The sequence below is a fragment of the Cinclus cinclus genome, chromosome 14 (assembly GCF_963662255.1).
Source record: "Cinclus cinclus chromosome 14, bCinCin1.1, whole genome shotgun sequence".
NCBI classification, from domain to species: Eukaryota; Metazoa; Chordata; class Aves; order Passeriformes; family Cinclidae; genus Cinclus; species Cinclus cinclus.
In genome coordinates, this window is record NC_085059.1 from 16,040,457 (window position 1) to 16,053,054 (window position 12,598).

The 12,598-nt window shown below is 44.3% G+C and overlaps 1 protein-coding gene across 2 annotated transcripts in view; it reads left to right on the forward strand.

Annotated features, from left to right (window-relative positions):
• Positions 1 to 8,265, forward strand: part of GALNT10 (polypeptide N-acetylgalactosaminyltransferase 10) — a 76,110-nt gene extending 67,845 nt beyond the window's left edge. For both annotated transcript variants that reach the window (XM_062502040.1, XM_062502041.1), the window contains 5 exons: positions 2,063 to 2,170; positions 3,917 to 4,138; positions 5,417 to 5,533; positions 7,237 to 7,386; positions 8,098 to 8,265. In XM_062502040.1, the coding sequence (XP_062358024.1) occupies positions 2,063 to 2,170; positions 3,917 to 4,138; positions 5,417 to 5,533; positions 7,237 to 7,386; positions 8,098 to 8,265 (765 nt within the window). The remainder of the gene's footprint in view (positions 1 to 2,062; positions 2,171 to 3,916; positions 4,139 to 5,416; positions 5,534 to 7,236; positions 7,387 to 8,097) is intronic.
• Positions 8,266 to 12,598: the final 4,333 nt, after the last annotated feature.

A 12,598-nucleotide genomic window follows, 5' to 3' on the forward strand; every position in this document is an offset into this window, starting at 1 on the left:
CTGGAGTCTCTAAGCTCTCCAGCTTGGAGCTCCTGGCCCATCAGTTCTGTCCAGTTTCCCACTCCTGCTGCCTCTCTATCTCTGCAGCACAAGGACAGCTCTCTCCTCTCCACCTGTACCAACTGCAGGGCTCTGCTGCTCAGCTTACACAGGGACATCATATTCCAGAGAAGTGTATTCCTGGTGGCCTGGCTGAAAGCCTTTCCTTAGAGACGGGGCAGGTGAGGCATCCTGTGGGCGGACAGCAAGGAAAACAGGCTGGTGTTTGCAGCCAGGCTTGTGTCACACTAAAAGAGAGCTGGCTGTGAACCCCTCAGGCTTCTTGCTGCAGGGTGCAGTGCAAGGTAGTGCAGGTTGTTGAGGAGTGTGTGTCTCTGTGCAACTGAGCTCAGGGCTTCTGCTGCTGGTTCCCAGGTCTGTTGGGGCTCTTACAGCTTTGCACAAACCATTTCTGTCCTAGAAACACAAACCATGCCCAAATTCTTGTTTTATCAGCCTGTTAATTTCCCAGCAACAAAACCACGCTCTGGCCCTCTGCAGCCAAAAGCACAGTCACTGCAGAATAAAAAGCATTTCTAATTCCATAAGAAACTTCATAGAAGCTGAGTGCTAGTTTCTTTTTCATCTCTTCTCCACCAGCCTCTCAGGACACAGCAGGGACAAAAGGAATGAAGTCCTGTAGGAGTGTTTGTCAACTTTCTTTTTGTCTCTCTCCCATAACGACATGTAATTAAGTACCTTGAACTTTAGAAGTTGCCTGTGAAAAATATTTCTCTGACTGAGAGCAACCAACCTCCATTAAGTTATACGCAGTCAGCAAATGACTGTAATTATTAGGGCCAGCAGACAGAGCTGAAACTCCAGAGGACTTTAGTGTCAGAGCTAATAATTATGCAGCAGCCTTGGCCAAATATTTCTCTTCCGAGCTAAGTATTTAATATTGTCACTGTAGAATATTAATGGAATTGCCTGCTATGTGTGAAGCTGTTGACTAAGCTCATTGTACAGTGAACTGTGGTGGCTCAAATTAGCCCCAGTGAACAGGGAGATCAAGAGCACTGCACCAGCCTGCCCAAAATCCACAGCCCTTGGGGCGCTCCCATGGGATACGGGAGCAAATGGAAGGGCAAAGGCAGTGCCTCGCTTCAGGAATTCAGAAAGCCATTTGTTTGGCATTCTAAAGGGTACTTTTTCTTTAAGTATGGATTGGATATTTCTGTGAAGCACAGAAATATTTCTTAAACCTAATGAGGTAGATTGGCTGGTTTAGAAAACATCTCCTTTTGTTCCACTTGGACAAAATTACTATATCCATGCTATAAATAAAGAATAAAAGAAAGTTGTTGCAGTGCTGGCACAAAGTGAAATCTTCCCAGAGGGGGAAGGAAGTTTTTGAGCCCACTCTAGACATAAACCAAGCATCAAGGTAGTCATCTCCAACTAGCAGTGTGTTCTAGTGCCTTCCTGAGGGCTCTTTAAAAGCTATTTATGTGTTCACCAGCGGAGATTTCCACTTAATTGTAAAGCTGCAAAAGCAATGAATGAATGTCAGCAATGAAACCATAAAAGAGCAGTGATAACCACGGGAGAAAGTAGTAGTTTCTTCAGATTTCTGGCACTTGAACAGGCTTGTGAATTCCCTGGATCCTTTTGCATAACACATGACCACCTGTACTCAGGAGATGACCTCCCTTTTACAGCCTCGTTACACAACCTGCACCCAGGGTTTTTTTATGGCAGCCCAGTTTAACTATTGTGGTTACTATTGCTGTAATAACATATATCAGTTTAAAGCGAGGTGTGTGCTATTTTCTCAGTGCTTGGAATTTTTTTCCCTGTTCTTTTCTTTATAGAAAGCTTGAGAGCACTTGTACTAAATCAAGGCTTGCTGCATGGCTCTTAGCGGGTTGTTATAGGATTTGGGACTAAGGCAGGGAGGGGAGGGGATTTGGGAAGTGTGTGCTTTAATGTAAAAATCTGGGTTAAGTTTTTTATTACTTGGAAGTCTTTTCTTTTTCTTCCATAAAGCCAAGATTAAATGTGTTTCTCTGCTGTTCCACAGGTATGGATGTGTGGAGGTCGCATGGAGGACATCCCTTGTTCTAGAGTTGGTCATATCTACAGAAAATATGTTCCATACAAGGTTCCCACAGGAGTCAGCCTGGCAAGAGTAAGTGGCAGTGGCATTGCCCACAATAGGAGTTTAACTGCAACGTGACCATGCTGTTGTCTACTCTCACCCCACAGTGGGAGGCAAATGTAGAGATTTTTATCTGTAATTTGCACTTGTACAGTGCAAGTTGAGCAGTTTTGCAGTGGTGGATGTGGAGCACAAAGGGAGGAGAGCCCGAGGAGCTGCAGATGTGTGTGTGAACAGCTGCCATGCTCCAGACATCAGCCACTGCTGGGTGCTGGGCAGGGATTTTGTGATCAGCCACTGGCTATAAAAACAAGATATGGCTTTATTTGTATAATACTTCAGTCATTTTATGGCTGTGCTCTCCGAGAGCAGCAAGCTTCAGCGTGGTGATTGGTTTTGGTGATTGAAAGACCTCTCAACTTCAAGCATCACAGACTACTGAATGGGCAGGCTGTAATTTTCCACAATGGAATGTTCCGTGCCATCTTATTTCTTAATCTAGTGTAGCCCAAAGAAGAAAGAGCTTTCGTCTATTCTGCACCGGGTTTCTCTCGCTAATTTTCAAATTGAGGAGGGATTGCATTGCCCTCTGGTGGGAGAAAAACATCCTAGGAGCAGGAAAGCTGCAAAACTAAAAACCTCAGAGAGGTGCCCTGCTGTACTGAAATCTTAAGGCTTGCACAGTGTTACAATGCTTTAATGGCATCACCCCAGTTACAGACTTGGATTTATTCCTCAGCCAGCAGTGACATCAGAATGACAGCACACTCTCCTGTCTGTGCCCTCTCTTCAGGAGGGAGCTGTATTTCTTTTGATTCATTATTAGGATCTTGTGTACTCCCACAGTGCTGGAAGGAGACAGCAGAGAGGTAGGAAAGGCTGTTTCTTGGCATCTTAGCAGACACCTTGAGGTAAACACCTGTTCCTGCATTTGGGGCAGGATCAGCACACTGCTCACTCTTAGCTCCCTAACTTTTTTGGTAGTAAATGATCACTGCTGGACTGAGCAGCTTCTTGCAAGGAGTTACAACTGCATGTGGCACATTACGGAGAGGCACCAAGAACGTGCCCTGATGTTGCCAGAGAACAGCCCAAGGTCCAACACTCTCGAGGGCACTGTGACAAGCAGGTCTTGAGTGGGTGGTGTTTGTTGCTGTCTTGGAGGTGCACAGGGGATTAAGCTTTACAGTAATACATGAAATGTTCTGCTGCCACGAGGTAAATCCCTTTGCTTCTGTTCTGAAGGGTCATTGCCTGAAAACTCTGTATTCCTGAGGTATCTCAGAGTTTTACCCAAGAAAATGGAAAAATAGTGCTAAGAAAGAGTATTGTGAACTGGAGCTTTTCAGAAGGGAGTACTGCAAATCCCACTCCTAGATGGATATAAAAGATGCAATAAGAAGGATTTAAGAAAGCAGCTTTTTGTCAGAGACCTTTGAATGTCCAGTGGTATTTACCAGCATCATGTTCTGACTAGTTTCCTTACAGAAAAAAAAGGGAAAAAAAACAACTTTTGATTAATGTTGTTTTTCTTAGCCACAAGGAGCTAGATATAATGGCCAAGTGCCAGGATTCTGTTTTGACCTCAACTGAAAATATCTTTCTAAAAGTCCCTTGGAACTACAGAGTAATAAAAATAATCTTTGTCCTGAAGCTGGAGCGAAAGAGTGGATGTGAATGAAAATCCTTTCTGAGCAAAAACATGCAAGCTGCTCTGAATGCTAATGATGGTTTGTGCAGCACTCTCAGGTGGTTTCCCCTCGTTCTCCCCCACAGAACCTGAAGAGGGTGGCTGAGGTGTGGATGGATGAATATGCAGAATACATTTACCAGCGCAGGCCCGAGTACCGGCACCTCTCTGCGGGCGACGTCGCCGCTCAGAAGGAGCTCCGCAACAACCTCAACTGCAAAAGCTTCAAGTGGTTCATGAACGAGGTCGCCTGGGATTTGCCAAAGTTCTACCCACCAGTGGAGCCTCCAGCAGCTGCCTGGGGAGAGGCAAGTTTGTGCTCTGACATCTGCAGTGGGCAGACAGGCTGTGGTGTGGTTTTTTAAGGTTGCCCATGTGCCTCAGTTGCTGTGGGTAAGGTGTGAGCGAGTGTTTAAAAATCTGCTTGATGTTTCAAAACCCAAAACTCCTCTACCATTGCACTGGCCTGATCAAAGCAGGCAGTTGAGCAAGCAGCTGCTTCTCTTAGTGCACAGCTCCAGTGAGAATAGAGAGTTGGCTTGTTCTGCATGTTGTGTTTTTAGCAGAAAGCAGAATATGCCAGAGGGAGGACTAGGGAGAGGCGGCAGCTGAGCAATAGTGAAATCCTGTATTTCCAAAGGGCTTTAAAACTGTGCTGAGCTACTCTTGTCCTTAGCTTTTCCATGTGAAAGGCAGGAAAACCATCTTTATTTTTGAAAGTCATCTGTGTTCTGGGAATAGAATCACCCCAGGAGTGAGGCTGTGAATTGTTACACACAGTTCTCATGGCTGAGTGTTTTGGGTCAGTTAAAGAATCACTGGCAAGGGTGTTGGCAAAAGCAGGTGTAATATAAGAGTGAAAGCATGACAAAGTTTATTGGTAAGGTTCACTGTGCTACTTTCTAGAGAGTTAAAGCAAAGAGAGAAAAAGCAAACTAAAATCTAAAATAAATCAATCTAGAGTTGAAATCAACCAAAAAATACCTGTGTGATGACTGGGGATGGAAAAGAGTAAGGATAAAAAGTAAGGGAGATCCTCCCATGGAGTCACAAGGTTCAGAGTGGACCCCCCTCACTAAACTTGGCTCTGAACTGAACCAACAGTTTAGGCCTAACTGTTTAGCAGCACTTAAACTTAATAGAATTTAATCTGTAGTTTTAAGTTAATTCAACAAAAGATTCCTTTAGAATTTACTATAGCACAAGAATAACTCACAAATCAAAAGTACTTAGGAATCCAGAAGAGCAACATTCATTGTATACTTGCTATAGCATATTCACACTGTCACAGACTGAAGGGAGGATGTACAAGGTATAGACCTGTAACAAATGGCACCACCAGACAGCCCAGCCCACAGTGGGCTCTGCAATCCAGACACTGGTAGGTTTTGCTGGGTGCTGGATATACAGCTGGGTCCCATTTCGAGTTCTGTGTTTATTTCCAGCTGTTACTGGCCAGCTCAGACTCACAGTTAAGAGAGGAATCTTAAAACCTAACTTCATACAAACACTATTGCAGTTTGAGACAATTTGAGCCTTCTTTCCTGGTAGGAGTAGGAGATTCAGTGACTAATTAACTATTTCAGATACGCAATGTGGGAACTGGACTGTGTGTGGATACGAAGCATGGAGCCCTGGGATCCCCACTGAGACTGGAAAACTGTGTGAAGGACAGAGGAGAGGCAGCATGGAACAACGTGCAGGTAACAATCTGATCGATCATCAGCCTCTGAATCTGGGGAGGCAGAGGTTCCAAGGACCAATGTTGAAGGAAGGCCATTTAAAGCTGTCCCCAAGGCTCATATGCTGATTGTACTTTGGTACAGGATGTGGCTTGTGCTTGTGGCACAGGGGGGTCTGGAGCCTGGCAGGCTGTGCAGAGCTTTTACCTCTGCTTTGAAGTTCTGAGTGAACAAAAGAAATGACAAGAAAACAGTGTGCCAAAACAATAAACCAGTAACAAGGCAGCTGTAATATGTAACAAAGTGAATATTAACTTCAAAAGGTTGTGCTGAAAGAAGTGATAGAGAAGCATCATGCATATTAATGAACCTGTAGGAGCATTCAATAACTGTTCACTATCATCCTCCTGACAGGAGGCAAATGCATTATAAACACCCAACTATTGCTGGAGAGAGGAAGCCAGCCAGGTTATAGATTCACCCTCTCAACATATGAGGTGCCAGAAACGACAGCTTTATTGTAACAGAAGGGAGGAAAATATTAGTTTGTCTAAACTGTAGCAGCTGAGCTGAGAAAGGATCAAGAAAACAATGCCTCTATTACAGAGCCATGCATAACTCTTCAGGGAATGGCTTCAGTAGTAGGAGACAGAGGGTTGTTGCATATCAATTTGATGCGTGAAAAATAGAAACAAAACCAATTTACTCAGGCACAGTCCAAACTAAGCCTCTGTTGTGTCAGGAGGATCTTGAAAATTAGTTTTGGCTTATGTTTAGGAAGAGAATGCGGTTTGAACTTCTGAGTAGCGTTGAGCCTAAATGATTGTGGTAATTTCTCTCTCAAGAGGGATTTAAAAGACAGCCAAGAACAAAAAAGTTTCTTTGTGCAAAAGTTTTTGGCCACGTTGCTTCAAATAGCAGCACCCTGATTATTACTTGCCTTTCTGACTGCCCCATGAGAGATCTCTGAGGAGACCTATTCCTCTAGCTGACTCCAAAGGAGCCTCCAAAACAGCCTTTTCCTTAGGGACTGAAAGGGAGGTGTGCTGGCTGGCAGCCCTGCAGAACCACATGGGCTAGTGCTGCCCTCACATCAGGGCACTGCATTGCCAGGCATAGGCTGTGCTCAGTTACTGGAATTAAAACTTTTCCTTTGCTCCGTAGAGTCCCACCTGAGAGTTTGTTGCAGGGTCAGTAGAAGGGAGCATCAGGAAGCAACGCCCAAGTGTTTGCCCTTCCTGCACTTCTGTGGGCAGGGTGGGAAGCTGTGGCTCCTGGTCTCTTGTTCCAGGAGCATGGGACAATTTGTCAAGGTGACTGCAGGCTGCCTGTGCAGACTCCGATGTTCATTGCCAGCGTTAACTCCGAGCTGCTGGAGCTCTCTGGCTTTTCTGCTGGCTGGGAAGGCTGTAATTGGTCAGCTGCTCACTTAATCCTTGATGTATGTCTGCATTGCAGAGACATCCAGGACAGCTCTAGTACCCAGGCTGACCAGCATGGCTGGCTGCAGTAAGCACTGTCTCGTTTCACCTGCTCTGTGATGACAGCTGGTACAGAGTCCCCTGGTCAGCAGCCCCTCTCCCCACAGGCAGGAGATTTTCCTCCGGAACATACTGTCCTTTCCTTGAAGCCATGCCCACCCTGTGGGCACAGGGAACAGCATTCTGCCAGTGAAAGTATCATGCCAGTACCAGCCATCATGAGGGTCCTGTTTGTCCTGACAGGTATTCACCTTCAGCTGGAGAGAGGACATCCGTCCAGGAGATCCTCAGCATACCAAGAAGTTTTGCTTTGATGCCATTTCCCACAGCAGCCCTGTGACCCTCTATGACTGTCATGGAATGAAGGGGAACCAGCTCTGGAGATACCGACAAGTGAGTCTGTGTGTGTGGGCGTATTCCATCTAAGGTGTCAAATTGCCTGAGGCACTTACTTCCTGAAAATGTCACCACTCGTGTTTTATTCCTTCTCTTCATGTAGCTGTAACAGGAGAATGTGCAGACAGCCTGTTGTCATTGTACCACTGATTAAAAAGAGGTGACTCCCCTGTTCCACTGGTTAGAAAGGTGAGGACCCCAGGGCTCCTGAGCAGAGGACACTCTGTGCAGTGTTGCCACAGCTGACGGTGAGGTGATGCAACACAGTTTTGTTTGCAGAGGTGTTCTGAGAGTTAGTTTGTTCTGAGCACTGGAATGTCCTGCCAAAAGTATATAAGGGATTTATTCATCCTCCTACTAAGCAATGCTATTGTGGGCCACAGGTAAGTAAATTCTTGTCTAAGTGCTATGTCCTAGTCCTTGCAATCTGCTGGCATGATGCCTGGGAAGGATGCAGCAGAATTCCAGCCTGGAGAGCTCCTGGGAAGCTTTAGAGAGTTCCAGTGCAGGTGTGAGGATTGGGCTGTGTTCTTTTGGAAGGGCTGGGAATGAACCCAGACATTTGTCAACCAGTTAAGTGTGGAACAATTTCAGATATACCCAAGTGACATAATAGCTTGCCTTGGTTTTTAAGACTTCTTTCTGTTGGTGTTAAAACAATTCTTCTTCTCCACTTAAGCAACCTCACATCAATTCTCTCTCCTCCAGGACAAGACCCTCTACCACCCAGTCAGCAGCAGCTGTATGGACTGCAGTGAGAGTGATCGAAAGATCTTTATGAATAGCTGCAATCCTTCATCTCCAACACAGCAGTGGATATTTGAACACACAAACTCGACCATCTTGGAAAAATTTAACAGAAACCTTGACCTTTAAAAGACTGAGAGAAAATATATATATATATTTTACAATTATAGTTTTTACTGGGGAGGGTTACAAAAAAATTTTTAATACTTTTTTTTAAACACTTAATGAAGGTAAAAGGGAGAATCTCAGGAGAAGGTTAACTAGCAGGCCAGTCTTTATTGCGAAGATGCTGCATCCTTCTCTTCTGGGGATGGTGGAATTTTAAAGGCTTTGCCAGAGCCACTTCTGTGCTGAGACTGAACAGAAACTCTGTTTTTAGAGGAGTCTGAATGTGTTTCAAATGGCTTTTTTTTCCCCTTTTTTGTTTTATTTCCCACTGCGATCTGGTGTTAAATTATTTTGTTATCCAGACCCTGCAGGACTTTTTGTAGCTGCTATACCACCCACTGAAGCGTTCCCACATAGGTGCTTTATCTTCCAAACTCCATATAAGTAAAATACTGAAGACAAGATTTAAGCCTCCAATCAAAAAAAAAAAAAAAGCCCATTATTGTAAAATGGAATGAGTACTTCTTTTTGCCTTGAACCAAATATATTTCAAACAGGTTGAATATTATTACTTTCCAAATCATAGCTCTGATGAAGGCATGAGCTCTAGTGGAAGTGCAGCCAAGTGTTGGGAATATGGCTGTTGTTATTAGCCATGAGGAATCTGGGTTTCTGGTCCATTCACTTTGTAGTCAGTTTGTCACTCACTGTTGAATCTTCAAGGTGAAAGATTAGCAGACGGTTTTTAAATAATCACAGTTCTTACAGGTGAAGACTTTATGCTAGGAGTCTTTGGATATCAGTTTCCAAATTTGCCTCTTACAACCTTTTTAGCACAGACATCTCCAGGATTTCTCAGAGTTAAATCTACTGCATGAAGATAATTTCCATTCTTCCTTTAGAGGTTTGAAGGCCAAGTTAATTTACAGTTGGTGTGAGCAGATTAATTCAGGATAATAAAGTCAGGGCTGAGATTAGCCATTGGTCTTTATCCATTTGTTCATCAGTCTGTAATTTCTTGAGTCCTGTGGTCACTGGTGTTCTAGCCTTGTGGAAACGTGCTATTAATCTCTCATTTCCCAGCACCCACAGCTCTGTACAGTTCACTGTGACTGGAAATACGTTTGCTTTAGCAGAGATGTGGGACTGATGTACCCATTTTCCTGGTACTCTCTCCCTCGTGCAGTGAGTGAGCAGTGCAAGGTGTTACCTTCTGGTTTGGCTGTAGGATCTGCCAGACAGTGAACCAGGATTGTCTCATCCCAGGAGCTGGAAGGTACTGACATTAAAGAATGAGTGGAGAACCACTGGTTCAAGTCTATCTGAAGCAAGTTTTTTTTTTAAATCTGGTTTAAAAATGAAATTGTTGCAAAAACACATGTACTGTTTCCCCTGACTTAGTCTTGTACTGAAGGGAGCGGTGGCATTTTCTGGTAAACGCTGTGAATGGTGAACAGATGCTGTGTGCATTAGTAAACAGGATTCCTTTGTCAGGAATTGCCCAGCTCCTTGGTTTGTCTAGCTGCCCGTGCAGGGGTGTTGCAGGAGTAGGGAGCATGCAGCCAGCTCTGCAGTGATGGGGATGGGACCCCTGTGGGATGCTTGATGAGTGTGGTTAGTACATTGCCTTTCCTCAGAGGGGCAGGGAAGCTCTGCTCTGGGATGTCTTTCCTGTGAAGGCAAGGAGATGCTTCCCTGGTGTCCCAAATCAAGCAGGATGCCTCCCTCTGCAGAGCTCCAGAAGCAAGAAGCCCTTTTGTTGCCAATTACAGGGTTGTGTCCCATGTTTCAGATGTGTTGGAGGCCATCTAGTGCTGTGCCTGGCAGCTGGAAGCAAACAAGGACACAGCTGTCTACCTCCCAAACTCTCCAGTCTGTTGTATTGAGTAGGAGGCCCAGAATCATTTCCACCTCCCTCACCCACACAGCTGAGGCCATGTCTGATCTTTTCTGCCAACTTAGCTGGTCCATGCAGTCTTGGAGAACAGGAAATGTGGGCACTGCATTGCTGCTGGGACCAGGCTTCCCAAATGTTGGTGTCTAAAATTTTGGGAGTGAAGAAATCAAAAATAGCCCTAGACTTGCCTTGTGACAGCTCTGCAGCAGTACTGGATGGAAGTGAGACCATCATCAAGCAGAGTTGGCATCTTATGTTCTCAGTTACTACAGTATGTCTGTCATTAGGATCCCTTTGCATTTCTGTGGGAGACAGAGTCACCTTCCAGCGCTTTGTGTCTGACTGCTGCTTTCCTGAAGTTATTAATGCTCTCATTAGCCAAGTAGTGCTGACTGTGGAGCCACTAGATGGCCTGACTAGATGTCTTTATGAATGTTTTAATGCCTGTGGAACAAGAAGCTGTTTGTCCATGAACAGAGCTAGTTTTTTATAACTGGGACACAATCAGCATATTCTATAAATGGACTGTAGATTGTTCTGCTTGCAGGTTGCAGCTTTGTGTGTCTTAGTTTTCTAATGAGAGGATTAGCTTCTGTTTCTAAACTGCATGGCTTGCTTTGTACTTGGGCTCACCTTGTGAAGGGAGCCCTCGCTTGGCTCACTGGATTCTTGCTTCAGAGAGAGCTGCAGCAATGAACAGGTCTTTTACCACCTGGTGATCTTAATTTGGAAAAAAAGGTCAGCTCTTAGCAGCTTGCACCAACCTATTAGGCAATAGTTGAGGCAATTCCTGTTTGACAACCCACCACCAGTACACAGAAACCTGAAATTTAGTGTCAGTGGTTGTAGCAGGTCCATCTCAGTGTGGCTGATCTCTTTTCTGAATGTTTGGGATCTGAGAGTGGTAAGAGCCTCACAAATTCTGTACACTCCTGACTAGCTCACTGGGTTTTGAGCTATTAATTATTTGCATCAGTTATACTTTTCAGTACCCTAGAGGCTTTGTTGACTAATGCAAAGACTTAATGTAGCCAACTGATCAAGAAATATAAGCTGTATTTCATCATCTGCATCTTTAACTGAGCCTTGCCCAGGCAATCTGGTTAATTATTCCAATTACTTTTGGTTATTTGTAAGCAAAATTGCTAAAGCATGAATACGTAATCAGATCTTCACATCTGCATGAAAGTCAAGACTGGGGATTTAAATACTGGTGATTATCTAATGCCAAATACACGTTTTCATATCTTTCCCCCAAAAGTATTGAAACACCCCTCTCTTTGTGGCTGCGTAAGTTTTGCTGCTTTTAAGTATCAGAATCCCAGACAACAGGGTGTGTGTTATGTTGCATAAAAATACTTTGATTTGCTCTTGAAGCTGTTATTGATCTATACTGGTGCTAATCTCTGAGGCCTACAGACAGTAAATAAGTTTGGGGCTCTCATGTGTGCAAGGTGTCTTTTCTCATACCTACGAAATTAATTTTCAAACCACAACAGAAGAACATGTGAGCCTTCCTGAAAGGGGAATACAGCATCATTAAAATAAAGATGTGCCTTTTTAAATGTACAGCAAATGCTTAAACTTGAACCATTTTCTAGTGCCTTGCTGGACAAGAGAGGAGAGGGGAAGGGGGTTGGGGGATGAGGATATAAGAGAAAGCTTGACTCCTGCAGTGTTTGTGCGTGGGTTTTGGTTTTTTTTAAATGTCTGATTTTCAGTGCAAAATTTGCGTGAGCAACAGTAATTCAGAAGCTCTTGGGTTCCCTCTGTTAAATCGATCTCATTAGTGACTCTGGGGAGGTTTGTCACTCCTAATAGGAAGACTTGGAAAGGTTGGCAGCTTCCTCTGGGTATGCTGTAAGAGCTGAAGCTGTACTGGAAGATGTCTTGGTTAGCTGCTGGATGTTTTACCTCATGATTTCACTGGCATGAGGGATCCTGCATTTTATTTTGAGTATGCAAATCACAAATAGCCCCAAAAACATATAAAATCTGTAGAAGTGTCTTTCAGAAGAAGTTGATGCCTTCCATCACTGAGAAACTTTTTCAAAAATATATTAAAATCTCTAATACAGAAGTAGCAAGAAAGCAATTTCTCAGCCTGACTTTCCTTGTGGTTGTTTTTACAGCAATCTGTGCACAGGGCTTTGCTTTCCTTTACTACTGGAGTGTTCCAGTCAGCCAACTTTTCTTCTTGCTGCACTGAGATCACTGATCTGAGAGTCAAACAGGTACCACCAGCATTGCAGGAGCACAGTGCTCTGCAGCTGCTGCAGGGTTGTGACAGCAGCTCTGCTGGCTCACATCACCCAGGGAAGACATCTCCTAATAGTCAGATTGGGCAATCATGGAACTGCCAGGTGAAAAGAGAGAAGATTTTACTCTAAATTGTCTTTCAGGATACAGACAGGGACTTGAATTGATTGGAGAGAACAGCCAGCCTCTGGCAGTCAG